Below are 27,277 nucleotides of genomic sequence, written 5' to 3' on the forward strand. Positions count from 1 at the left end.
GGGCCTTATGAAGTCTAAGGGTGTTATAGATTATAGGAATTCCTTTACCATTTCAGTTACAGTACAAAGGTTTTTCTAGGGAAAAAAGACCATAATAATGATTTTGAGAATCTCATATGGAGATAAGTTCAGTATCTTTCTAGGTAATGTATGTCATTATAGGAAAAACACCTTAATGCAGAATGAACATACAAGTAAATGCTCTTGGGTTACCCTAGAAATTTTCTCAACTGGGATCCAGGGAGAGAATTAAGCCTTATGTAATGAACTTCCTTCCCTTGCATGCATCTAGAATGAAACTACCCATTACCACCCTCGAAGCAACTGAGAAACAGTTACTGGATCAACCTTTTTGGTGTACTCTCAGCAAGTATTTATCCTGCTACACTAAAGAAATATTATAAAGAATACCTACCTTGTGATAGTTTAATGTGCTTTAGAAATGGCCATAGTTGGCGTGGCTTCAATATGGCCACTTCCAAACTAAAAGAATGAACAAGGGACCCAACTTTATCAACTCAAAAAACACCAGAGGAAACCCAACAGCATCACAGTCCACAGCTCATGGGAGAAAACTGTAAGCAGCCTATCCTGACTCCCCTGCTAAAGGCAACCTGCTTCCTGAGACGTGTACATTTGCTTTCTCAGGTAGTGTACCTGGGTAGAAATTGAAGACTTCATGAACACAGGCACTGGAAAGACAATACAGATTTCTTAGTTTTGTATTGAGTTACTGCTGGGAAAGCCTCCCGAGGTTCCTCGACTCTGGTATTTTCCTAATTTTTGAATTCTTGTATTCTGAAAATGCAAATTTGAACATGCCCCCCCCCTCCCTGCCTTGGTCTCCACTTCCCCTGGAGAAGCCGTGGTTCCAATGTCTGAGGTGGAGTGGTCGATTTCTGTTTCTCTCGCATATATATTAAAAACAGATCTAACCATCTATATAGTTTTAGAATTCTGCCTACTAGGCTGACTCCCCATTGCCACCTGGAAAATCTGTTTGTGACGAGCCTTGCTCTAGAATCCTTCAGGATAACCTGGTGTCTGCTAACTTCTTCAAGCTTGCGTCTGTGACTGTTCCACTTCTCCTTTGTCCCTGCTGATGCTTTCTTCTCCCTGGTCTCATCACACGCTCCCTTTGCATGGAATCATCTCTCCCCTTCTGCTTATCTGGGTTATTTGCATTCAACTTTTAGAACTCAGTTCAATGACTGCTTCCGCAGAGTGACTCTCTCACCATCTGCCCTGTATAAGTGCTCCCAGTGCCCCATGCATTTCCTAGAAAGCATTTATGAGTTTGCAAGTGGATATTTAAGGTGCTACCACCACCACGCCAATTATAAGTATTTAAGGGTACGGGACCATGTCCTTCTTGTTTAACCTTTAGGACCGGAAACATAGTAAGGTTGTCAAAACACATCTGTAAATTGAACAAATGTTAGTTTTTGGGTGTCAAAATTTAGTCTTTCTACAAACCCAGGTCCTGCAGATGCAATTTTGATCGTTAAGCTGGATAGGTCTGCAGTAACGGTGGGAGGCAGAGGGCCACAACCACTGGGCCTCCCATAACAAAGGTCCCACTATTGATGGAATTCAGAATGCTAGGCAGGAAAGGGCATTTGCTGTCTCCCTCCCTTCCACCTTTGTGCCCTTCACAGCACAGGTCATAAGCACTCCTACCAGTTGGGTATGCAGCCAGAGTTATCTGGCAGAGTATACATGTATGTACAGCTTTAAAAGATACAGCCAAATGGTGGCTGCACAAGTTCACGCTCCCAAAAGGGTCATGTGAAAGTTCTAGTTGCTTTACAACTTTGTCAACATTTGATATTGTCAGTTTTTAAATTTTATCCATTCTGGTAGGTGTGGAGTGGTACTTTCATGGTAGTTTTAACTATAGTTCCCTAATAAGTAATGAAGCTGAACAGTTCTTCATATATGTTCTTTCAAAAAGTGCCTATTTAAGCCTTACCCATTTACAGAAATGGGATGTCTATTAATTCCTTATTAATTGGTAACAGTGTTTATATTCTAAATACAAGTCACTTTTTATTTTTGGTTTTGTATGTATTATACTTCCAGTGTTCCTTCTCTTGATGTCTTCTGATGCCATTTATTAATTTTAATGAAATCCAACTCATTTATATTTGCATTCTGATTATTGCTTTTTGTGTTCTAAGAAATTTTTTTCTTAGTCAAGGATACAAAGCTTTCCTCCTTGAAGCTCCAGTGTTTTGTATTTTACATTTAGGTCTGCAAGGCAACTCAAATTAATTTGCATGTATGCTGTAAATTAAAGGTCAAGGTTTGTTTTTAAAATATGGACCCAACTGACCTAGCATCACTTATTGTAATTTTCTTTCCCTAATGTACTGCAGTGGTGCTATTATTATAAATGAGGTGATTAGGAAAAATTGGTTTGTTCCTGGACTCTATTTTGTCTGATTAATCAAGTTGATTATTCTTATGTCAATGATATATTTTACTATTGTAACTTTACATAAAGTCTTGATATCTTATAGTACAATTCTTCCCTTGTTGTTCAAAGATTTCCCACTGACTGAAGCATAAAGCACAAACTTCTTTGTATGAGACATAAGGCTCTCTTTTTCAGAGTTCAAGGTGCTATCAGTAACCATAGTGTTTAATACTTTGTGTGTGTGTGTGTGTGTGTTTAATACTTTTAATAGGAGGCATTCAACAAATATATGTTGAGCCCTGGCTGGGTAGCTCAGTTGGTTAGAGCGTCATACCGATACTCCAAGGTTGAGGGGCCGATCCCCAGTCAGGGCACAAACATGACTCAATCAATGAATGCATGAATAGGTAGAGCAACAAATTGATGTTTCTCTTTTTCTCTCTCTCCCTTCCTCTCTTTTTCTAAAAAAGTCAATAAAATTAAAATAAACAAATATATGTCGATATGAATTTGTTTGCAGTGGGACTGTTTGAACTTCACAGAGTGAAGCACTAGCACCCCATACCCTTGCTATGAAACTAGAAGACACAGATCCTTATCATAACAAGTTAATGCCACTTTTTACAAAAGTCTCATGGAACGGGAACAGCAAGTGACATCAAGCAACATGTTGACGGTGATACTTGTGCTCCTTTAGCACAATATCAAGTCTCTCTGGCCAGAGCACGCGAGCACAGAGAAGGGACACATGAGAAGGAAATCAAGGGGAGGGCTTTTCCCCAGAGGAGACTTTGTCCCTTGCCTTCTTCCTACTATGGGAATTTTAGACTACCTATGAGTGATTCTCAGAACACACTGATGTACATCCTCTGCACAGCTATTGATAGTTTCAGAATTCAATTTTCGAGAGGCTACTATAGAGGGAGAAGAGAGGCAGTCTATAAAGTGATCTAATCTACAGTTTTGCTAACATTGCTTAAATTGCTTTGGCAGGAATATCAGTGTACTCTGTAGCTGGAAAAGAACTTTTCTGTATGTAGATAGTGAAAAGCAATCATTTTCGAGTCGGCTTGCCAAGTTCTACCATGCAGAAGAGGCTGGCTAATGGTCTGGATTATGATTTAGTGCTATCTGCAGTGAAGGCAAAAAAAGGGGGGGGGGCTTAAAAATGTTTTCTTAGATCTCCAAATATTCTATTTTGATTTTCACAAGTACATATATAATTCTGACAAGTCTTGAAAATACCTTTAATTTGGCTTTTTTTTGAGCTTCGAGAGCAATTTTTCTTAAATCCGCCATCTCTTTCTCTAACTGTTCATTTTCTTGCTGAAGTTTTAGCCTCTGTTCACTGACAAGTGCACAGCTCGCCCTCTCAGACTCCAGGACATTTTGAAGTTTCTGAATCATTTCTTGGCAACGTGATATCTCTTCTGAGGAACTGATTAAAAAAAACAAAAGAAACTGACACAATGATTTGTAATGGACATCAAGAAGTCTGTCTAAATTTTAGAGTAGAGAGTCTTGTTTCCCTTGTTCTGAGCCATTTCTCTTTACTGTAGACTTAGCCGCGTGGTGTCATCCTGTTTTGTTGTGCCAGAAAATATTATACATTCACCTTAGCAATCTTAACAAAGAATAGACAAATTAAACTGTTACCACTCCCCTAGAAAATCTATGTGAAACTTCATTCAAATTTTGAGTAACTTGAGAACCACTGTGTAAAGAGGACTTCAAGGGGACATGGTAAGAAAGGTGAAGTAGGTAATAATCAAAACTCCTTTATTTCATCAATCAGCTCCATAAAAAGACATTAGCTGACCATGTGACTAAAATATAGCAAGATCTACTTCATATTTTCCTATTATATGCCTTAGAAACAGTTTTTAATAAATTTCTATTTCTATAAACTTCTCACTTAATCATAGTTTAAATAGGTTAGATATTTTTTGAACTTTCTCTACAATGGATTATTCAGTGACACAACCTCCAAATGTGTATGTTGCTAATTTCTATTCCTCTCATTTTAAATCTCTATCTTTTCAATCTGAGGTAATAAAATAATGTGAACATTTTCTGGTAAAGACAAGGCCCTCATTTCCCAGAACACTTGCTGATGTTTTTCTTCTCTATCAACCTTGGCTGATAAAGTTCTTAATAAAATGATGGACTCAGGCAGTGATCATCCAAGAAGGCTAAAATCGGAAAGATGTCAGGGTCAGAAACACACACACTCTGTGTGCCTCCGAACAGAAGTCCGAAATATCATCATCTACGAAGAAATCTTACAGAAAAATGAAGGCTGGATCAGTTCAGGCCTCTTGACTGAATCCCTTGTTTATAGGAACTACAGGGCACAGAGGAATGAGGCAACTGATACCACACATAGGCATCCTAGTTAACTGCCAGGAAGGGGGCATTTAAAGAAGATGGCAAAAGTACTATTAAGTCTTTTCCTCCTGAAGAAATCAGTCTTCAGAATTAAATTTGGGAAGAAAACCCACAACTATGTGTTGCTCAAGCTTTTATTTTTTAACATAAGATATAATTAGTAGTCCTATAAAAAGAAAAGTAAAGAATGGGTAAAACGTTCTATGTACTCTGCAAATGTTATTGCAGGAAATCTTAAAGAATATCTTACTTTAATTCAAGGTGCTTGATTTTATTTTCTGCTCTCTTAAGTCTTAGCTGAAGGTCGTCCTTTGAACGCTCTGCCACCAGGCATCGGTGCTGCAGTTCCTCCAGCTTCCTGTAGTGGCCCTCGCTGGCCCTGCCTTCAGAGGACACCTGAAGAAGAGGCTTAGGTGAATATTACCTTATGAAAGAAAACGGACTAAGAAAATTCAGGTTTAGAAACTGAAATCAATGCCGAGAAACCAAAACTCATGATTATGTGTTCATGTTTCCACTGTAATTTATTAAAACGTATCAATCATTAATTTGACTGTTTTGCATTTACACAATTCAATGCTAAAAACTGACATATAAAATATAACTGCTTATGTTTTGAAATTATTCATGCTCATTGTAAATCATTCCAATAGCTTTTAATATTTTTTTAAAGAAATGTGAACTAGTTGAAGTAAAAAAAAACCCCAAAACTCAAGATGCAACCACTTGAGAGATGGCTGTGTTGATTCTTTGATAACTTGTAGGCAAGTTAATCCTGTATCAGAATACTGAAAAAACACAGGTCGATGCTGCGCTCAATGAGGTCTATCCGACAGCGACTCCAAAATTTCTGTGTTAACTAGACAATGATGTAGCTGGAATGTGGGGTCCCCCTTGCCCAGCAGGAGTGGAGGCACCCAAGTCAGTCTTCCCATGAGACTGGCCCTTATCCCACATTGCAGAGGGTGTAACACCCCAAGAACTGCAAGGTCCGCAGGAGCGAGGCAGCTAGCTCACACTTCCAGACAAATCCTACACACAGCTCCCTTCACACCAGACTGTCTGGACAGGTACCCTCTGTCTTCGCCCACTGCCAGGACTGCTCTGTTGCTCCGCTCTATAAAAAGGAGGGTATCAGCACAGTGTCCCGCTACTTAATGCAGACTTCTACGACTAGCCCACTTCTCTGCGAGGCAGTGGGAGAACAGGGAGCTGTTTCTTCTTGACCTGTCGCATCCAGCCTTCCAAGTTTCACATTTTCCCACTGGAGCCTATTCCTTAACCCAGTGATTTACAACCGCAGGTCCACGGACTGGTCTGCCAGGACTTTCCTGCCCATCTGCGAAACAGTTACCCAGCCCGATGTGTGGAGATTACAGACCCAATTATCTTAGTCGGATTTGCTTATGCTCAGGATGACTTCTGCCTCAGCAATCCCAGTGGGTCCCCAAGCATAAAAAGGTGGAAAACCATTGCTATGTTATATGACATTAAAAATTCTTCCTAAGCCCTGATGTATATAGCAAGCAGGTAGCAATCTAAATGGCACATATATGACAAAAACTGAGAAGGCATCATCCATGAAGGAGAGAGGTGACCATGAAGGTCCTACCTGGAACATGACATGTACAGTCCCCCCCACACACAAATGGGATTATACAAGATGTTTTGCTTTGTAAATTACTCTTTTATGATCTAATGTTATGATCTTTTTTATGTCAACATTACAGATATATCACATGCTTTTTATGCTATACAGCCTTCTTTGGAAAAAAAAAATCAAACTTTGACTCTACCATTGACTATTTTTTTTAATACAGGGCAAGTATGTGCTAAATCAATTAGTCTCCTCTTTTCCCCAAGGCCCTAAAAGGGAGTGGGATATTTACTGCTAATAAAAGTTATCTAAGAACAAAATTTTAACTATAGACTTCTTACAATATTTTTTTTTCTCAAATATCATCGGAGTAAATATTTTTCTTAACTATGTAATGAAATCTGTACTTTGATAAGTAAAAATCACCGCAATGTTCTAATTTTCTGGTTATATATTCTTCCTATATTTATAGATGGTCTAAACCCATTAAGAATTGGCCTAATATTTAAAAAGAGAAGACATACAAAAGGAAATACAGCACTGAGAGGAGGTTTAAGCAAGGACTATAGCTACTTCATAAAATGTATACTTTTAAGTAAAACTTAAAATAATGTGGCCACTTTTATAAAGAAACGTATGCAGGCAATATCAATATTTAAATGCAAAATGTGAATATATTCCAAGCAATAAAAACACTCACCAGGAGAATACTTATAATATAGGGATTGCTAGTAGATAGTATGATGGAAGCAGACAGTAATGTTGAATATTTGCTGTTGGGTTTTAGACAGTTAGTTTTTCCTTTTTCTTTTTACCTTTTCTAGTTCTTCTTCCACTCTTTTTTTCTCCTTAATGACTCGTTCAATTTGGCATTGTTTACTGGCACACTCCTATAAATTCAAGTCATATTGTAAATAAATATGTTTGGAATTCCTTAAGAAAAAATGGGAAACAACAAAACAAAGCCAAAAACAAACTAACAGGTAAACCCACTCTTCAAAGAGCTGCCTACCCCTGGGTTGCAGAAATCACCTCCAGGACAGAATGCCAAGAAGTTCTAAGTAAACACACAAGGTGGGTGATGGAGGTTGAGGGGTAGCAATGAGAAAAAAAAAATAAATGACACCCCTTCCTAATACTACAGTTTTTATTTCCATATACTATTATCACATATTTTCAAAGGGGACATAGAACTAGAGGCACAGCACCCTGAGGATAACCTGTGGACTAAAAGGAACACAGGTATATAAATTCTAAAGATTGTTATTATTTGCAAAACTAATAAACAGCCAGTGAGAATAAAACTAAACCTAAAACAATCATCATAATGACTAGTTCTTCACCATTAACTCTGATTATAATAAAGATCTTCAACCCTATTTTACAATACGTTCAGAGAGTAAGTTGCTCATCCATGAATATGTTTCACGGTGTGAAACTTGAGATTTCTCTTATGTTCATAACTCATCCTGTGTGATTTTCTTTTAAAGATACTGTCTTTTAGAAAAGTTTTGGGTTCACAGCAAAGCAGAGTGCAGGTGACAGAGACTTCCTGTACACTCCCTGCCTGCCCCGCACACGCACAGCCTCACCCATCTCCAACGTCCCACACTGCAGCGGCACATTCATTACAAATGATGAACCGACATGGTGTAACATCATTACCCCAAGGCCCTGCTTTACCTAAGGATTTGCTTTCAGTGGTGACTGTGCTGTGGGTTGGGACAAATTTATAATGACATGTATCACCATCATAACGCCGTACAGCGCAGTTTCATTGTCCTGAAAATCCTCTGTACTTCACCTACATCTGTTCATCCTTCTTTCCTCCATCACCTCTGATAACCACCGATCTGTTTACTGTCTCCATAGTTTCACCTCTTCCAGAACGTCATATTGCTGCAATGATGCAGGACATAGCCTGTTCAGCCTGGGTTCTTTCACTTAGTAATATGCATATACGTTTCCTCCGCATCATTATGGCTTGATAGCTCATTTCTTTTTAGTGTTGAATAATACTCTATTGTCTAGATCAGTGGTCCCCAACCCCCGGGCCACGGACCAGTAATGGTCCGTGGGCCATTTGGTACCAGTCCGCAGAGAAAAAATAAATAACTTACATTATTTCTGTTTTATTTATATTTAAGTCTGAATGATGTTTTCTTTTTAAAAAATGACCAGATTCCCTCTGTTACATTTGTCTAAGACTCACTCTTGATGCTTGTCTCAGTCACGTGATACATTTATCCGTCCCACCCTAAAGGCCTGTCCATGAAAATATTTTCTGATATTAAACCGGTCTGTGGCCCAAAAAGGTTGGGGACCACTGGTCTAGTGTATCACAGTTCATGTATCCATTCATATACTAAAAGATGCTAACAAGTTTTTGAAATGATGAGAAAAGTTTCTGTAAAGTCATGTGCAGATCTTGTGTAGATGCAGTTTCTACCTGGTGTGGGCACATAAAGAAGAGTGACATGGACCATGTGGAAGAGTATGTTCAGTTCCATAGGAAACCACCAAACTGCCTTCAAAAGTGGCTGTACCCATTTTCACTCCCGCCAGCAGTGTACGTGAGTTCCTGGGGTTGCATGTCTTGGCCAGGGCTGGCGTTCTGGATTGTGGTCACTCTGATAGTTGTATCTGTCACACATTTGGTGTCATGTGTGGTATCTCCTGATTGTTTTAGTTTGCATTTTCCTGGAGGTATATGATGTGTATCATCTTCTCATATGCATACTTGCCATCTGCATATCTTCTTTGGTGAGGTGTCTGTTAAGGTCTTTGATCAATTTTTTAATCAAGTTCTTTGTTATCTTATTGTTAAGTTTTAGGAGTTCTTTCTATATTTTGGATAGCAGACCTTTATCAGATATGTCATTTGCAAATATTTTTTTTCCAATCTGTAGCCTGAGTTTCCTGAAAAATTTATTTTTCAAAGTAGCTGAACATGTCTTCCTTCAAATGTAGTTTTAAATTCTTAATTTAAACATTTTCTATCTTTTATTAACTGTATTGGGGTGATATATACAATGGACTACTTCTCAGCCATAAGTAAAGATGAGATACTGTCATTGTGACAACATGGATGGACCTTGAGAATACAATATTATGCTAAGCGAAAGGTCAGACAATAAGATAAAGATGCCCTGGCCGGTTGGCTTAGTGGTATGCATTGGCCTGGCATGTGGAAGTCCTGAGTTCAATTCCCTGTCAGGGCAAACAGGAGAAGCACCCTTCTACTTCTCCACCCCTCCCCTTCCCCATCTTTCTTACTTTTTCTCTCTCTTTTTTCCCCTCCTGCAGCCATGGCTCTACTGGTTCAAGCAAGTTGGCCCTGGGCGATGAGGATGGCTCTGTGGCCTCCACCTCAGGCACTAAAATAAATGGCTCAGTTGCTGAGCAGCAGAGCAACAGCCCCAGCTGGGCAGAGCATCGCCACCTAGTGGGCTTGCTGGGTGGATCCCAGTCAGGGTGCATGCGGGAGTCTGTCTCTCTGCCTGCCCTCCCTCATTAATAAGTAAAAGAAAAAAGAAAAAAAAGAAAAAAGTTAAGAACCATATGATTTCACTCATATGTGGTATATAAAGCTGGAAGCAACAAATTAACAAATAAGAAAAATAAACAAAAACTCAGACATAGACAATGGTAAACACTTTTCAATCAGTAACATGACATCAGTAAACAGTAATATTTTTAGAAAAATCCACTTAGCTATAATTTAGAATTGTTTCACTATATATCCTAAGAAACATGTATTAAAATAATCTGAAATTATAATTTTTTTACTCTAAAGTAAATTTATGTAGCTCTGTTACACTGCTAACAGTTATTTTACAAATCCCCACAGGTTCATTTGGAAAAATAGGAAGGACAGAAATTCTTGTCCTTCCAGAGGTTACAATCCATTAAGTAATCCTAGACCATGGTAGGACTTTCTTCCTCAAAGCTGTTAATCCTTTAATAGCTAAACCATTCCACGTAATGGAACAAAATAGCAAGGTGAGAGAAGAGGATATAAAATTTAAAAATCACAAGGAATTAGAACATGACTATTTGGCCACAATGCATCCCATTACTTTATCTAATGTTCCTGTATCCTTAAAACAAATGACATAAAACACAACAGAATATAACATTGTTTCTGTTCTACTGGTCTTAGGACCCATACAGGATGCCTAAATTCCCATCAAGGATGCTACTGAGTTTGCAGATTGGAAAGATGTGATCCTTCTTACAGGGGTAATTAAATATCAATCTGATATCTTCCCAATTTTGGAAAATCCTATACTTTTATTCCCCTGTAAGCAAGATTCTTAAATTTCATTTCATCAATCTTTAAATTTATGAATTTAATCCACCTCTAGGTACACAAATACTCTTTTCCTATCCTCCCTTTGCCGACGACTCATCCTTGGGTCATTTATTTTGGGAAGCTTGCCTGTCCTTTTTGCATTCCCACATGAACCCAGCACGTTAGCAGCTGCAGCTGGCTGCTTCAAGAGCGCCCTGTACATACTTGTCAAACCAGGTGACCAGAAAATGTGATAAATAAATGCCATCCATCTTTCCTGCTAGACCGTAAGTTTCAAGACCACAGATAACATGCTTATCTTGATTTTTACTTTTTCAAGCATCTAGCATAGTTCTTATCTTAATACATACCTTCTGAATGACCTAGTGCCTGATAATATGTACCTTCCCCTTTAAAATAAGCAATTTCAAAAGAAAACATCAATATAGTCTTCTAACATACCATCTGAAGGGCTGAAAGTTCTTCCGATAGTCGAGAAATCTGTACATTAAATTGTTTTTTTGTGTTTCTAACCTGTAAATTAAGATAATTATGAATTATTTAGATCTACAATAAAAATTAATAACATCCAATATACACATTTAAGAGAATCATTTTGATAAAAAGTAAAGCTGTACATTTTAGGGCATAGGAAGATAAATAAGCCTGTGATGTACCGGAGAGTCAAGTATTTCTCATGCCAGTGGGAGGAGAAAGACTAAGGGAGAAGGCAGTGGTTGCCAAACATTTTGGCCCTGGGTCCTTTAACACTACAGAAACAAAGACCTTCTGTTTATGATAGGTTCTGTCTATTGAAATGGACCATATTAGAAATGACAACTGAGAAAATTTTAAAATATTTACTTATTAATCTCTTTATAAATAGTAACTAAGGTTATTACACGTTAACACAAATAATATATTTTTATAAAATGTGTACTTTCTAAAATTAAAATATTTTGAAAAGAGTAAGATTATTTTATATTTTTGCAAATTTCCTTAATGTGTGGCTCAACAGACATAACCGCTGAACACAGATACCTGGTGAGACTAATTAGATAAGTATATAACTAGATTTTAGAAGGCATTTGAATACTCATGTTTGTAGAAAGGTCAGGACTGAATATAGAGATCAAAAGACTTTTGAAAAGTTACAGAGATTATTGGAGGAGTCATGCAAAAGATAACCATAAAATTAACATGAATTTATTTAAGAATTAGAAAATCAATTAGAGGACTTCTCATATTATGAGTACTTTGATAAAAAACTGTTTCATCATTTAAAGCAACAAAATTTATCTATTTATAAAGCTACGTCATCAAGACTATTTTAAATTACAGCCAAAGTTATAGTATTTTCAATCCCAAGCATAGAACATGGATTTCTGCCTATGCTAAACCTTGTCTCTTAACAAAAATGTCAATTTAAAAAATTACAACCAAGGCTTCTTGAAAAACTGGCTGATTCCAGGTCTGAGGCAGGGACAGTACCGGATGAGAGAGGAGCATCACTATGCAAGGAGACTGGAGCAACAATGTGAGGAAAAAAAGACGGATGGGATGCAACTCAAAAAATAAAAAATATTCATAAAACGATGGTGGTATTAAAAGTGGGACAGGACACTTCATTACTGAAAAATGACAGCTTATAGATGTACAGAAAGAATAACAGAATTAGAATATTATCACTTTAATCAATCACTCCATATATATAATATTCATTTATTTCAGGTAAGGATTATCAGTGAATGCTAAGACCACTGGATGAAAGAGTTTGGTGGAGAAGGATACCTGTATGGTCTTCAGGTATCTCCCCCAATTATTTACTAGGTATACAATGGAGAAATCGGGTCTTACCACCTTAACCATGTGGTCAAGCTTAGCGTCACCAATGCACAGCCTGACATTATAGCTTCTTAATATGATGAGGTAGGAAGTGTACACATCATTCTGCCAGAAATGACCTGAATCTAATCAAGAAGAAATAGTCACATGAATCCAGATGTGGATGTTCTGAAAGACAACTGGCCTGTATTCTACAAAGGATTCCTTGCCACATACGGAGGAAGGCAGGTGATTGGCTTAAACTGGTGAAAGCTACAGAGACAGCAGCCAAACGCAATGATGCATAAATGTGGGTTGGATCCCGGATGTAAAAAAACCAAACAGCTATAAACGATATTTTAGGGAAATCTGACTGTGGATTGCATTGAAGTAATGCTTATTTTTTTTCAGGTATGATAACAGTAGTGTGGTTGTCAGTGAAACAGCCCTTTCCTGGGGATAGAGACGCCCAGACATGAGTGAAGTGTTACAATGCCTGTCGTCTCTGCTCAAACATTTGGCAAAAGGGAACCGATACTTACTGCCAGGTGCTAAAGAGTTACCTGGGTGGGGGGTAAATAAATCAGTGTTCACTGCACAGCTCTTTCAACCTTTTTATAGGTTTGAAAATGTCTAAAAATATACACAAATGAATGTGACCGAGAGTATAGCTCAAGAAGCAACCGGCTGCAACCACAGGGCAGTTCCGCGGTTCCCGGAAGTGGAACCTTTGGCAATGACAACTTCTCTGTCCTTCGGTTCTGTCATCTTCCAAAGGGACTTCTGTGGTTTCTTCCCCCTAAACTCAGACTACACTTTCAAACTTTCCCACACCACTTCAAAACAGATTTCCATCTATACCGAGGGAAAGGCAAATATAAGTCTTCTCTCTCTCTCCAGATGAAAGCAAACTTTCATCCAAGACGGTTTTAACTTTCATAAGCCTCACAATTCAAACCAAGAAATTAACACAAAAATATTAGCTGTAATCTTGATAACAGAATAGCAGCAACCACACAATTCACATATTGGGTTAAGTGTCAGCACGATGTGATGGAAACAAAACCGGGCTCAGTATAGCTAGGAGGAGGTATGGGTCTAAGTTCTGGCTTCTATTAGTATGTAACTTTGAGTGAGTCAATAAACTTATGGGTTTCAGTTTCTTTACGAACAAAATGAGAGGTTAAGTCAGATTTCTCCAGTCCTCAGACGCTCTAAGATACTGCAAACACCAGGTTTCCTTATTTCTTATGCATGCTCAGATCCTTTTTGAGGATTCTTTTTAACTTTGTTCTTCAGCTATGTTGATCTTCACTCTGTTCCCAGCCTACACCCTGTTCTTTCCCATTTCCCTCCCCTCCCCCACGGCCCCGCCCAGCGCAAACAGTATGTGCTACTCTGCTGAGATGATCTTTCTTCGAAATCTGGCACAATCGATGCAATTAGCTAACAGTTCACTAGTTATAGCCATCAGGCAAAAACTTAGTAGTCTTAAAATTTTGAATTTTAAATATAATTAAAAACCCCTTACCTCCTTCTTCGTCGTCATGGTGGCATCTTGCATGAACTGAGAAAATGATTTTCTCATTCTCTCTATATCTTCTTCTTTTTGCCTCTCCTCAATCAGAGCCTTTAGAAAACAGTCATTCGGTGTCATTGTCATTAATAAAGGTAGCATAATAAATGGGTTAAAACTTAACCACTAAGCACCCTCTGGAAAGCAATCCTCTTATTCTAAACTTCTGAGACATCTGCACTTGGAGTTCTTACTTAAGTACCGAGTGGTACTTCTCCTCGCTAACCTCCTACCTGCCTGTCCCTAACCCAACGGTCATTCTTTCCCTTTGGCGTTTCCTCTCAGACGGTGCCCTCACTCTGTGGGCTCTACAGTGGGGCTCTTAGAATCAGGTTTGAATGTTTCTTCTTTCTCCGTCTCTGTACAAAATAAGTCAAGTCCAGGTATTACATTCTTGGAAAAATCTCTTGGATTTCCCTTTCTATTTATTCAGTATTATTCCAGTTAAGTCCCCTATCACCTCACATTTCAGTCACTCCAGATACCACCTGCTCTGTCTTCCATCCAATCACTTCATCTCTCACCTAGAAAGCAGTCTTATAACCCCAGTTCTGCTGTCAGTCAACTCTTGTCTTGGCTTCCCAGTGGAGTGAACTCAAACTCGTGGACGTCCTCATGTCCCATAACCCTCCCCCACACGCTCTCCAGCCAGGCTCCCACCAATGGTCTCAGCGTCCATGTCACTCTCCGTGGCCCTGTGCATGGCCGCTGTCCTAGCTCACCCGTCCTTTCCTTTCCAGCCTGTGCTGCTGCTGCCTCTCCTCCTCACCCTCTTCAACATCAGGGGACACGAGACTCAAGCTTTGGTCCTTTGCTCCATCTACGTCCACCCTTGGGGGTCTAATCTAACCTCAGGGCTTTAAATATCATTTATATGCTGACAATCCCCAAATTTACCTGTCTAGCCCAAATATCTTTCTGAGCCCAGAACTGAATTTCTCTCTCTCCCTTTCATCATCACAGAATAAGTGGCCCTGTGTTCAGATACTACTATCTTTCAAAGATACCACATTCCCAACTTTTTATTTTTAAATTGCTTAATACATTTTCTCCTGCGTAACTAGGGAAGCTAGTAAGAGAAAGGTGTTTTTTTTTTTAACTTTATTTTATTTATTCATTTTAGAGAGGAGAGAGAAAGGAAGAGAGACAGAGAGGGAGAGAGAGAAGAGAAAGAGACAGAGAGAGAAGGGGGGGGGAGGAGCTGGAAGCATCAACTCCCATATGTGCCTTGACCAGGCAAGCCCAAGGTTTCGAACCGGCGACCTCAGCATTTCCAGGTCGACGCTTTATCCACTGCACCACCACAGGTCAGGCAGGAAGGCGGTTTTGATGGGACATCCTGTGGGGAGAAGGAAGTGCTGAGGGAGGGAAGCATCACAGCAGAAGTGCACTGTGCTGCGCTTCCCGTCTGTTCTGACGACTGGCTCAAAGAACCCTTGACTTCTTGGCACAAGCAACTGAAGGGGGGACGCTCTGGCAATCAGGCCATAAGTCAAAGGCAGCTCAATGGTACAGCCACAAACGGCCTCTAAGTGTCTGCTGACTTAGGGGTGGGGTGAGAAGATCTGAGGGTTAGGCCATGAGTGTCCCTACCACCTTCTCTATCCGTTTGCTCTACCCCCAATGGTCATCTTTTACAACCTGATGTTAAGAATGTTTATGAGCTCTGGCTGGTAGTTCACTTGGTTAGAGAGTCATCCTAACATGTCACGGTTATAGGTTCAATCCTTGATCAGGGTACATATATATTCAAGCAGTGAATACATAAAAAAGTGGAACAATAAATTGATGCCTCTCTCTATCTCTCTCCCTTCTTTTCTCTCCAAAATCAATAAAATAAAATAAAATAAAGAATGTTCATGTTACAAGGCTTCACAGGAGGAATAGAAACAATTGCATCCTGCTCTTAATTAATTGTTTTAGCTGAGGTGTCAGGAGAAAGGCCCAGGCACTTTGTGTCTATTCTGGGCCTTTTAATCATTCTAAGAGAGCATTCAGATGGAAAGATTAGCATTCCCACAGTCTCATACTATTCATCACAAGAACGCTGCAGTCCTGTGTACACAGCTTCAACTTTCTCGGGAAGCAGCACGGCAGATTGGTAAATCCAGTCCAAGGGATCCTATACTACAATCTGTCCCTTCATTTGGAATTAACCCTCAAGGACTCCTACCAGAACAACTTTGGCAAATGGAGGTTACTCATATACCTTCATTTGGCAAACAGCCGTATGTCCACGTTACAGTGGATACTTATGCTGGATTTATATACATAGTAACCTCTGCCAGAACAGGAGAGGCTGCTAAGCAGGTTATAGCTCATTGTCTGTATGCATTTTTCTATTATTGGATTTCCTAAACTGGTTAAAATTGACAATGCTCCTGCATATGTAGCAAAAGCATTTACTGTATTTTGTCAAACCTTTCGAATTATGGGTATTTCTTATAATCTTTAAAGTCAAGGTATTATTAAAGCATACCCAGCAAATATTTTAAGGAAAATTTAAAAAAATTTAAAAGGGGGGAGTCATATCCTGGAACTCCTACGGGTCTACCATATCATGCTATTTATTTAAAAAATTTTAAATTTCTTTTGAATGCTGATGAACAGGAGACACCAAATTTTCTTCTCCTGCAAATTTCTACCTTCTTTTATTTGATCCAGCTAATAACACTGTTTTGTCTTTTTCCAAATAGCTCCAGATATACAGAAAAGGATTATATAGGCGGATGGGGATCCTCAAACCCCTCAGCGAGATCTTCTGAGCATGGCTTTTAAGGTACCAAGAGGCAGAAAAAGCCAAACAGAAATCAGGTGAACTACCAGCTTTTAGGATATGCCCTTAAAGGCTCCAATGCCCCAAAGGGGTCTCATAGGAATCCATCTGGGTGCTGCTTCAATAGTGGAAAGGAAGGTCATTGAGCTAAAGCCTGCCAGGCTTACATGCCTCTGTTGTGAGGAAACAGGGACACTGGAAGGTAGGCTTCCCCTTGCTCCTCTAAGGGAGGGTTCAGTCTCTTCCAGCCCTGCTCCAGCCACCTATGACCTAACCTTGTCCAGAAAGCTGGGGTTTGCCACTGAAGGCTGAAGGTGCCCAGGGCCGTCAGCCCCATCTACGACACTGTGGATGAGCCTAGGGTATTTCTTCCAAGAAGCAGGTAAACTGATCTCACTTGCACAAGGGCCACTTAGCTATGTCTTGCCTGAATAGTCAGGTTTTTATTCTTCCCTCAAAGATCTCTGTTGTGGGTGTTGATAGTCCTATTTTCTGCTGCTTTGTTTAATATATAGTGTTTCCTTTATTCCTCCTACCTCAATGCCCCACTCATATTTAGGCTGGGACTTTCTCCTAATTTAGAGCTCTCTTTCCCTCTTTTGCCAACTTCTATTATGAATCTACCTTTGCCACCCAGCTTAGTGTATCCCAAGGTTCTCTTTACCACACCACAGTTGCAGAGCTCCAGGGAAAAGCACCCTGGTCTCATCTCTCCAGGCAGAGGAGAACAGAAGCTCCATCTCCACACATGCTGCAAATGGCTTTTCCAGTCTATCTGAATCATTACCAGCTAGAAGCAGCGGTCATTTGGACTTGACATGAGCTGTAAAGTATAGAATTGTGACAACAATTCCAGTGCCATGCGGACTTTTCCTGGATGTGGACTTTTTCTGGACTCCTGCTCCTTGTGACAGCTCCTAACAGACTGAACTGGGGTTGGGTTGCATTCACGGGGATTTGGAATGGTGTTGGGCCAACTTGGACTTGGTGAACAAGGAATGGTGATGGTGCCAACTTAGACTTGGTGAACATGTTAAGGACACTACTCTTTTATGGATTCTTGTTGTATTGGCCAAGAGTTTGCTTAAAGGCTTTAATCACTGTAAAAAAAATAAATAAATAAAATAAAAAAATATATATATATATATATTTATGACTGGATAAAGAAGATGTGGCACATATACACTAAGGTATACTACTCAGCCATAAGAAATGATGACATCGGATCATTTACAACAAAATGGTAGGATCTTGATAACATTATAAGGAGTGAAATAAGTAAATCAGAAAACACCAAGAACTGCATCATTCCATACATAGGTGGGACATAAAAACGAGACTAAGAGACATGGACAAGAGTGTGGTGGTTATGGGAAGGGGGAGGGCAGGAGGCAGAGGAGGAGGGGAAGAGGGAGGGGCACAAAGAAAACTAGATAGAAGGTGATGGAGGACAATCTGACTTTGGGTGATGGGTATGCAACATAATTGAATGACAAGATAACCTAGACATGTTTTCTTTGAATATATGTACCCTGATTTATTGATGTCACCCCATTAAAATTAATAAAAATTTATTTTTGAAAAAAAATTTTTTTATTTATTAGTTTCTAAATATACAACTTATAGCTTGTTTTGTTTTTAATAACTCTCTTGGAAAGCCCTCCATGTAAGAAAAGAAATGTAAATAAAACATAGCATTTTTTTTTGTACTTTCCATATTTCCCATACCTATACTAGGGATTCATGTTGCTTAAATGGATTAATGATCTAATGATCTCTATATAAGGAAAGCAGCAATATTAAAAACAATTCTATGTCTTTGATTTCTATAAACTACATACCATGCATATGGAAGGGGTAAAAGACAAAAATAAGATAGCAGAGGAATCAATTGTTAAGAGGGCTAAAATAACAGTGATTGAAGGCTCCAATTAGTATATCTTTGCAGTTAAATTGAATTCCTGTCAATTAAGCTTCTGCTCTATTAGAGGTGGTAAAGGGGAAATAAAGATGAATAAGATTCATCTGATTTCAATGAATAAAATCTAGACCGTGCAGGGGTTGTCAAACTTTTTATAAAAACCGCCCACTTTTGCAGTGCTGGTAGACCTGGTCCCTACCGCCCACTAGTGGGCGTTCCAGCTTTCATGATGGGCCAATCGCGGCGCTGTTTGGTTGCACGGTAGGGACCAGGTTGACCAGCACTGCAAAAGTGGGCGGTTTTTATAAAAAGTTTGACGACCCCTGAAGTGTATACCACAGTCAAGTGCAGATTTTTTTTTTAAAAAGTACAAAAAGTGACTAAGGGGATGAAAAGTAGTTACAAAGGATTGTAGACAGAAGAAAAGTCTGCTGTGTATACATAAGTTTTGAGAGAGGGCTGACAGTTTTTCATATATATTTTTTGATCTATTAAGTTTTACCATCAATAATGTAATATGTTTATTAATGGAGAGCATAGCAATTTAATTTTCACGTGTTTATTCTGCTGTTATGGATTCCCTTACCCTTAGGTCAGACGGGGAAATAGCATTTTATTTTTTTATAAACATGCTAACTAGTTTTTGTACCTGTTTCTGTTGCAGGTTAGCTTCTTCTAAGAGCTGCATGCTATTTCTGGCATTTATAATGGCGTCATATTTCTCCTTTTCTAATTCACTGTACTTGGCTTGCAGCTCTCTGGTCTGTCTCAGCAAATGTGCTTTTTCTTCTTTTAGTTGGGTGGCTTCTTGGGTTGCCATGCATAATCTAGAAGTTAATAATCACATTGTAAGAGCTAATTATTTTTGAAGGGAAGGAAGGAGACAGCGTACTTACTGAGGACGTATGACGGTATAAGCATTATCCCAGTTACCATCACGAGTATTTCCTCATTTGATTCACACAAAAGTTCTGTAACACCTACATATGGAATAATGCAGTTCCTGGTTTTTTCTGATTTACTTATTTCACTTCGTATAATGTTATCAAGATCCCACCATTTTGCTGTAAATGATCCAATGTCATCATTTCTTATGGCTGAGTAGTATTCCATAGTGTATATGTGCCACATCTTCTTTATCCAGTCATCTATTGATGGGCTTTTTGGTTGTTTTCATGTCCTGGCCACTGTGAACAATGCTGCAATGAACATGGGGTTGCATGTGTCTTTACGTATCAATGTTTCTGAGTTTTGGGGGTATATACCCAGTAGAGGGATTGCTGGACATAAAAGTGAAACTAAGAGACATTGATAAGAGTGTGGTGGTTATGGGGGGGAGGGAGGAGAGGGAAGGGAAAGGGGGAGGGGGAGGGGCACAAAGAAAACTAGATAGAAGGTGACAGGACAATCTGACTTTGGGTGATGGGTATGCAACATAATTGAACGACAAGATAACCTGGACATGTTATCTTTGAATATATGTATCCTGATTTATTGATGTCACCCCATTAAAAAAATAAAATTGTAAAAAAAAGAAATGTAAAAAAAAAAAGTTCTGTAACAGAGATTTCGCTATTTTCATTTTAAAGAAAAACAAATAGACCCATTTCATAGAAGTTAAGCATTTGATGAAGGCCATATGGCTGATGAGCAGCAAGAGGCAGATGTGCCTAGATATCAGACCCTAACTCTGTTGCACTTTCTATATGTCACAGTGTATTCTATAGGTACATATGATGTTTTAAAGCAAATCCTTAAAAATGAGTTAATTTTTATTTCTTTGGTCTTTTTTTCCCTTTCCTGCTTGCTTATTCCTGGTTCCCATTGTCTACCCTGATAACCCACATTCACTTACTAATGTGTACCTTTAAATATCTTTTCCAAGTTGTTAAAATTATATACATATATACACGTAACATACATACACAGTATATACACATTTATCCATAGGTTTTTAAACATAAGTTATTGTGTTATAAAAACTATTATTGTGTTATAAAAACTAATATTGGCCCTGGCTGGTTGGCTCAGCAGTAGAGCACTGACTCGGCACGTGGATGTTCCGGGTTTGATTCTCAGTCAAGGCACACAGGAGAAGTGACCACCTGCTTCTCCACCCCCCTTTTCCTTTCTGTTTCTCTCTCTCTCTCTCTCTCTCTCTCTCTCTCTTCCTCTCCCACAGACATGGCTTGGTTGGAGCAAGTTGGCCCTTGACACTAAGGATGGCTCCATGGCCTTATCTCAGGTGCTAAAAATAGGCTGGTTGCTGAGCAACAGAGCAACAGCACCAGTTGGGTAGAGCATTGCCCCCTAGTGGGCTTTCTGGGTGGATCCCAGTCAGGGTGGATGTGGGAGTCTGTCTCTCTACCTCCCCACTTCTCACTTAAGAAAAAAAAATTAAGGTTACAGTATGTACCCTATTCTGGACTCGCTTTTCTCATTGAACAATATCTTGCAGAAATCTCCTACAATACATCCAAAAGCTCTATCCTTTCCTACTCTGAGGAATGTAACTTAATTTTGCTCATATTTTCTATTTCCCTGATTACTGGAAGGCTTAAGCATATTTTTAAAAGTTAGTTAGCTATGTGAATTGTCATCTTTAAATTTTTCTTCACATCCTCTGTCCATTATTTCTGACAAGTTATTTACTTAGCTTGTTCCTTCATCATAACTCTTTGATAAGATATTAACCTTCGATCGGTCCTGCAAAATATTTTTCCCAAATCTATTTTTGTTACCTATTGACTCTAGGTAGGGACTCTTTATCACACAACAGAATTTCACTTTAATACAGCTAACTTTGACTGTTTTTCAACTACTTGAATTTCAGTTTTTATAAAGATGATCTCCTTTATCCAGAGATTGTCAATATAAGCTCCTAGATTTCCTCAAAAGATGGCTATGACTTTCATATTTTTACCCCTAAATCTATCATAATATGCTCTGGTAAGACAGCAAGCACTTCCCTTCCATTTTACACTGCCCTCTGTCAGCTCTGGGATTCACTCTGCAGTGGCAGCAGGAGCAGCCCCACCGCACACCCAAACACCCCAGAGCCAGGAGACAGCATCCGCCCACCCTCCCAGCTTGCAACGGACAGAAGTCAGCGGGCCTTTTATTTCATCCCTTTTCAGATATTTTCTTCATTGCTGGTTAGTACAATAGCGTAATTCTAAATGAGTGAGTAAAGCCTATCACTACGTCATTCAGGATTCTTAGTTGCCAGGCAGAAGCCAATCTAAGCAGAAGGAGGGCTTCTGAAAGGACACTGTAAGTTCACAGACTCACTGGGAAAGCTGGAGAACTAGGCGTGAAGCTTTGTAGCAAGGAACTGGTCTCCCACGAAGAGCTAAACCCAGGGAACTCCCCGGACAGGGCAGGGAGAGGTGATGTGAGGGACAGAGATGATGTCCACAACCGTATTCTCAGCAGACCACCTCGGCACTTCTAGCTTTTGCATCACATATTGAGCTGTCCTGTTTATTATTTGCTGTATTTAGGTTTACTGATATTACCTTTTTTTTCTAAATTAAGTGAGAGGCTGGGAGGCAGAGACAGACTCCCACATGTACCCCAACCGGGATCCACTTGGCAAGCCCCCTACCAGGTGATGCTCTGTCCGTCTGGGGTTGTTGCTCCGTTGCTAGGCAACTGAGCTATTTCAGTATCTGCGGTGAGGCCACAGAGCCATCCTCAGTACCTGGGGTCAACTGGTTTGAAACCATTTGAGGCATGGATGCAGGAGGAAAAGAGGGAGAGAGAAGAGTGAAAGGGAGGGCTGGAGAAGGAGATGGGTGCTTCTCCTGTGTGCCCTGACCGGGAATAGAACCCGGGACTTCCACACTCCGGGTTGATACTCTACCGCTGAGCCAACCGGCCAGAGCCTAATGTTATCTTTTTCACAATGGGCCATTTTCATTACATAAGATCCCTCTTACATGTTTACTGCTTTTACCTTTATACCCTACCTTGTGTGATATTAATACTATCAGTCTTGTTTTATTTTTAAGTTCCTAAGTCTCCACTAAACCTTTATTTTATTTTATATTTTTAAATTTATTTCTTGATTTTAGAGGAAGAGAGGCAGGGGAGAGACAGAGAGAAAGAGACATCAATTTGTTGTTCTACTTAATCGTTCATTCACTGGTTGATTCTTGTATGTGCCCTGACTGGGGATTGAACCCTCAACCTTGGCATATCAGGCTGGTGCTCTAAGCAACTGAGGTACCCAGCCAGGGCAAACGTTTACTTTAAATGTAAAACAGATCCTTTTCTTCTTTCCTTTCTTGAAATCTTTGTTCTAGTTCACTTATTTTTTGTTTTAGGTGTTTTCTAAAAACATATTACTAAGCCTGGCTTTGTAATCAAAATCTGCAAGTGTTCGGCCTCATAACAGAATCCAGCCCTGCTGCGCCTTAATGAGATGATTTCCACACAGGATGTTATTCATTCCATTCTCTTTGGTGGAAGCACTGTGGTGGCAGACCAAGCTCTGCCACCCCCACGGGCACAGGACACCTGCCACTGTCCCTACCATCTGTCCGTCCGTCTCTCCCCTTTGCCATGGCCTCCCGGCGGGCTGAGCAAGTGGACGCAGGCCGGGCTTCTGAAGAGTCACGGTACTCATTCCCCTCCTGTCTTATCTAGCCCAGCACAGAGACACCAGGGAGGTCTCTCCCAGAGAGAACCGTCATTCCTTGGGGAATCTCCCACAGTCCAGAAATCATCTAAAAGGCAGGGAAAGGGGACCTTTCTGTGGAAGACAGAATGATGCTTCTTAGATGTTTGTAGCATTTGAAAAGATCACAGTTAAATTTAAATATAAATAATTTTAATAACTATAATAAATGTATATGGAGGCCAAAATGTCTTTGACTTTATGGACCAAAAATGACCATTAAAAACAGCTTTTCAACCGGATAGTTCTGTTAAATGGGATACGTTCATACCTAAACATATGGGCTGAGCATTGCTAGAGAAACACATCAGGCACTCTTCTTTCTTTTGTGTCAAAACATTTTACATACACAGAGTTTTAAACTTTAAAATATACAACTAGTTCTTTTTTTTTATCACAGCAGGAACTTGATATTAAACAGTGCTGAAAGACAGCCAACGGAAACATTTCTTTTCAGAAGGCTAGCCGAATACTTGACTTTAAAAAGAGTATCTTCATAGTTTCATATATATGCAGTAATCTCTTAGGGAGCTGTTCAGTTAGGTTATATGACAGCTTTATACTAACAGCAAAACAAAATAAAACAATAATAACAATCCCAAGACCTTCAATACTAAAAAGACAATTTGCAGCACTGAGGAATGAATGAAAACTAGACCAGGGGTAGTCAACCTTCTTATACCTACCGCCCACTTTTGTATCTCTGTTAGTAGTAACATTTTCTAACCGCCCACTGGTTCTACAGTCATGGTGATTTATAAAGTAGGGAAGTAACTTTACTTTATAAAATTTATAAAGCAGAGTTACCACAAGTTAAAGCATATAATAATAATTACTTACCAAGTACTTTATGTTGGATTTTCGTAAGTTTGGCAGAATAAATCTTTATAAAACAACTTACTATAGTTACTTTGGTTGCTCCGCTACCACCCACCATGAAAGCTGGAATGCCCACTAGTGGGCAGTAGGGACCAGGTTGACTACCACTGAACTAGATGAATCGTGACTCGCTACAATCAGACTCCAACGGAAGTGGAACTCACTCATTCAGATTTCATGGTTTTGCCACTCCTGCGTTTATTTTCATAGTACAGACTGTCACTAAACTAACAGAAATGAAAATCTATAATCACAGACTTTTTCTCTAAAGTTAATAAAAAGAAGTTCAGGAAAGCAGTAAAAAAAATCAACTGCTGAAAAATTTAGAAAAAATGAAAATCAAAACCCAAAATCCCTAACACTCAAAAATTACCTCTTTTATCAGAATATCAAGTTAGCAGTTAAAATCAATTAGTTCTCAACCTCTTGTGAGCAAAGAAATTACTTTCACTAACATTTCAGAGAACAGTAAACAGAAGGTCAAAGACTCTAATCTTTTTTCTGAACAAACAATAAATTAGCCAAGGATCTGTAACTAGAGCTGAGATCTCAATTTTTGGTGTTCACTGATTAGCAGATTATTTCTGATTGTAAAAGATTCCAAACATACCCAGGAGAATTCTGCTCTCTAACCACAGTGTGAATTTACAGGCTGTGGTCATGATATCATTAAAAGATTACAAATTACAGTGTAATATACAGATGACATATTATAGAACTGTGCACCTAAATCCTGCAAAATTTTATTAACCCATGTTACTCCAATAAATTGAATTAAAAAATTTACAAAAAAAATTACAGATGACAATTTTCAAGTTTCTGAAGGGAACAGCTAATAAGAGGAAACAAGAACAAAACAACAAAATAGTCTAGAGCAGTGGTCCCCAACCCCCGGGCCGCAGACCGGTGCCGGTCCATGGGCCATTTGGTACTGGTCCGCAGAGAAAGAATAAATAACTTACATTATTTCCATTTTATTTATATTTAAGTCTGAATGATGTTTTATTTTTAAAAAACGACCAGATTCCCTCTGTTACATCTGTCTAGGACTCACTCTTGACGCTTGTCTCGGTCACGTGATACATTTATTCGTCCCACCCTAAAGGCCGGTCCCTGAAAATATTTTCTGACATTAAACCGGTCCGTGGCCCAAAAAAGGTTGGGGACCACTGGTCTAGAGTGAATGTTTACATTAAGATAGTAATGAAAGTATTTAAAAAGTAGTCCACATCTTCAAAGATAAATGAAAACTGTTGCTTAAGAAAACTCCAGGGAAAACATCTATAATGATTACTCAAGTATTTTTCCTCTTGTGTATATACTTAGTAAAAAAATAGTTGTTTTATATAATTTTTACCCATCTTCCTTATTGTTTCAGTTTTAAGATGGAAACATTTAGATTTGGGGATTGACTACAGTTGACTATAACTGTTTTGGAGCAAAGGTGAAGAGATAAATGATCTTTAAATATATGTTCAAAATATACTCATCTTTTGAATATTGTTTTTTTAAATAAACAATGTCCAATAAATCAGATTTTAAGCCTACAATTATAGTTTGTTTAGTACTTACTTATAAAATACATATTGAAACTCCACCTAAGATGGAACACCGTTTGGAAAGCAGAGGCCAGGCTAGATGTACGAAACAAGGTACCTTGTGTTCAGCTCTTTTATGTTCTTCTCCAGCTGCTGCAAACGCCTGTCCGATGCTTCCTCTCTCCTTAGGGCAGACAGCAAATCCTTCTCCTAGAGAGAAGAGAGACTGGAAGCTTATTCTGAGTATGCGGAGGGATCAGTTCATCATACTACAGCATACAGACATCCATTCACTCTCGAAAGTTATTACGCTGCCAAAATTTAAGAGATGAGTTTAAAGAAGCAGGACTACTTCAGGAACAAATCATACCTACACTAAAAAAGGAGGAAGAGAATCTCACTGTAGTAAATACCTTCAATCCTGTATTAGATAATCAATAATCAAAACAGTCATTGCACACAGGTGGCTGCCAATATTCCAAACTACTGTATTTCTACAGAGCAAGTAGAACAAAACGAGGCAGTGATTTGTACGCAGTCTGCGCCCATGAAATGCCCCACACCGGATTGTACGGTGTCCGTTATAATAAGAGGATAGCTCTTCTTTGACATGGCGATCTTGAAATATATTTAGGTTTTACTTGTACCATATTTAATTTTTTTTTTTCTGTTCATCCTTTCCTACCTTCTAGTGTGTTAAGCAAGTATTATTATTATTATTATTACTATTTTTTAAATACCATTTCAGTTCTTCTATTGGCTTTTTGCTATATCTGTTTGAATTGATTTTTAGGGCTGCTCTAGCAATTATAATATGCATCTTTAACTTACCCTAGGTTACTTAGAGTTTATATTTAATTAGCTCACATAAACATCGGAGTGTGCAGCTGCATGTCTATTTCTGTATCCCACACCAGGCTCTAGTACCCTGGAGGTCATATCTGACGTCGGCACACTTTATAAATCCATCACACACAGTGTTGAGTCCTGCTTGAAAGCAGTCATGTCTTTTAAGGTATTAAGAAAAGAAAAATATGTCGATATATTATTTCATTTTTCTAATTCCCATGGCTCCTCCTCTACGTGAGCCATTTTGTGTCACTTCCTTTCAGCTTAAAGAACCTTCTTCAGCATTTCTGAAGCACAGCTCTGCCAGTGACAACTTCTGTTTTTTTTTATCCAAAAATGCCTTTATTTTGCCTTCATTTTTGAAGCACAGTTGCACTGCTCTCAGAGTTCTTAGTGAGCGTTTCCTTCGCCTTCAGTACGTCAGATGTATTCTTCCAGTGTCTTGATGGGAAATATGCTGTTACTCACAGCCTTTCCCGTTTATGCCGTTTTATTGTTGCTCCTTTCACATCTTCTCGTTATAACTGGCCGTCAG

General features: G+C 39.0%; 1 protein-coding gene across 1 annotated transcript in view; it reads right to left on the reverse strand.

The window, feature by feature from the left end:
• The window catches only part of SCLT1 (sodium channel and clathrin linker 1), a 92,809-nt gene that overhangs the window by 20,307 nt on the left and 45,225 nt on the right, over positions 1-27,277 (reverse strand). Inside the window, exons 11-17 of the mRNA XM_066385175.1 lie at positions 26,012-26,103; positions 19,445-19,622; positions 14,054-14,152; positions 11,161-11,232; positions 7,220-7,294; positions 5,058-5,203; positions 3,665-3,857 (exon numbers count right to left, since the gene is read on the reverse strand). Coding sequence (XP_066241272.1) covers positions 3,665-3,857; positions 5,058-5,203; positions 7,220-7,294; positions 11,161-11,232; positions 14,054-14,152; positions 19,445-19,622; positions 26,012-26,103 — 855 coding nt within the window. The remainder of the gene's footprint in view (positions 1-3,664; positions 3,858-5,057; positions 5,204-7,219; positions 7,295-11,160; positions 11,233-14,053; positions 14,153-19,444; positions 19,623-26,011; positions 26,104-27,277) is intronic.

The sequence above is a fragment of the Saccopteryx leptura genome, chromosome 1, assembly GCF_036850995.1.
Source record: "Saccopteryx leptura isolate mSacLep1 chromosome 1, mSacLep1_pri_phased_curated, whole genome shotgun sequence".
NCBI lineage: Eukaryota > Metazoa > Chordata > Mammalia > Chiroptera > Emballonuridae > Saccopteryx > Saccopteryx leptura.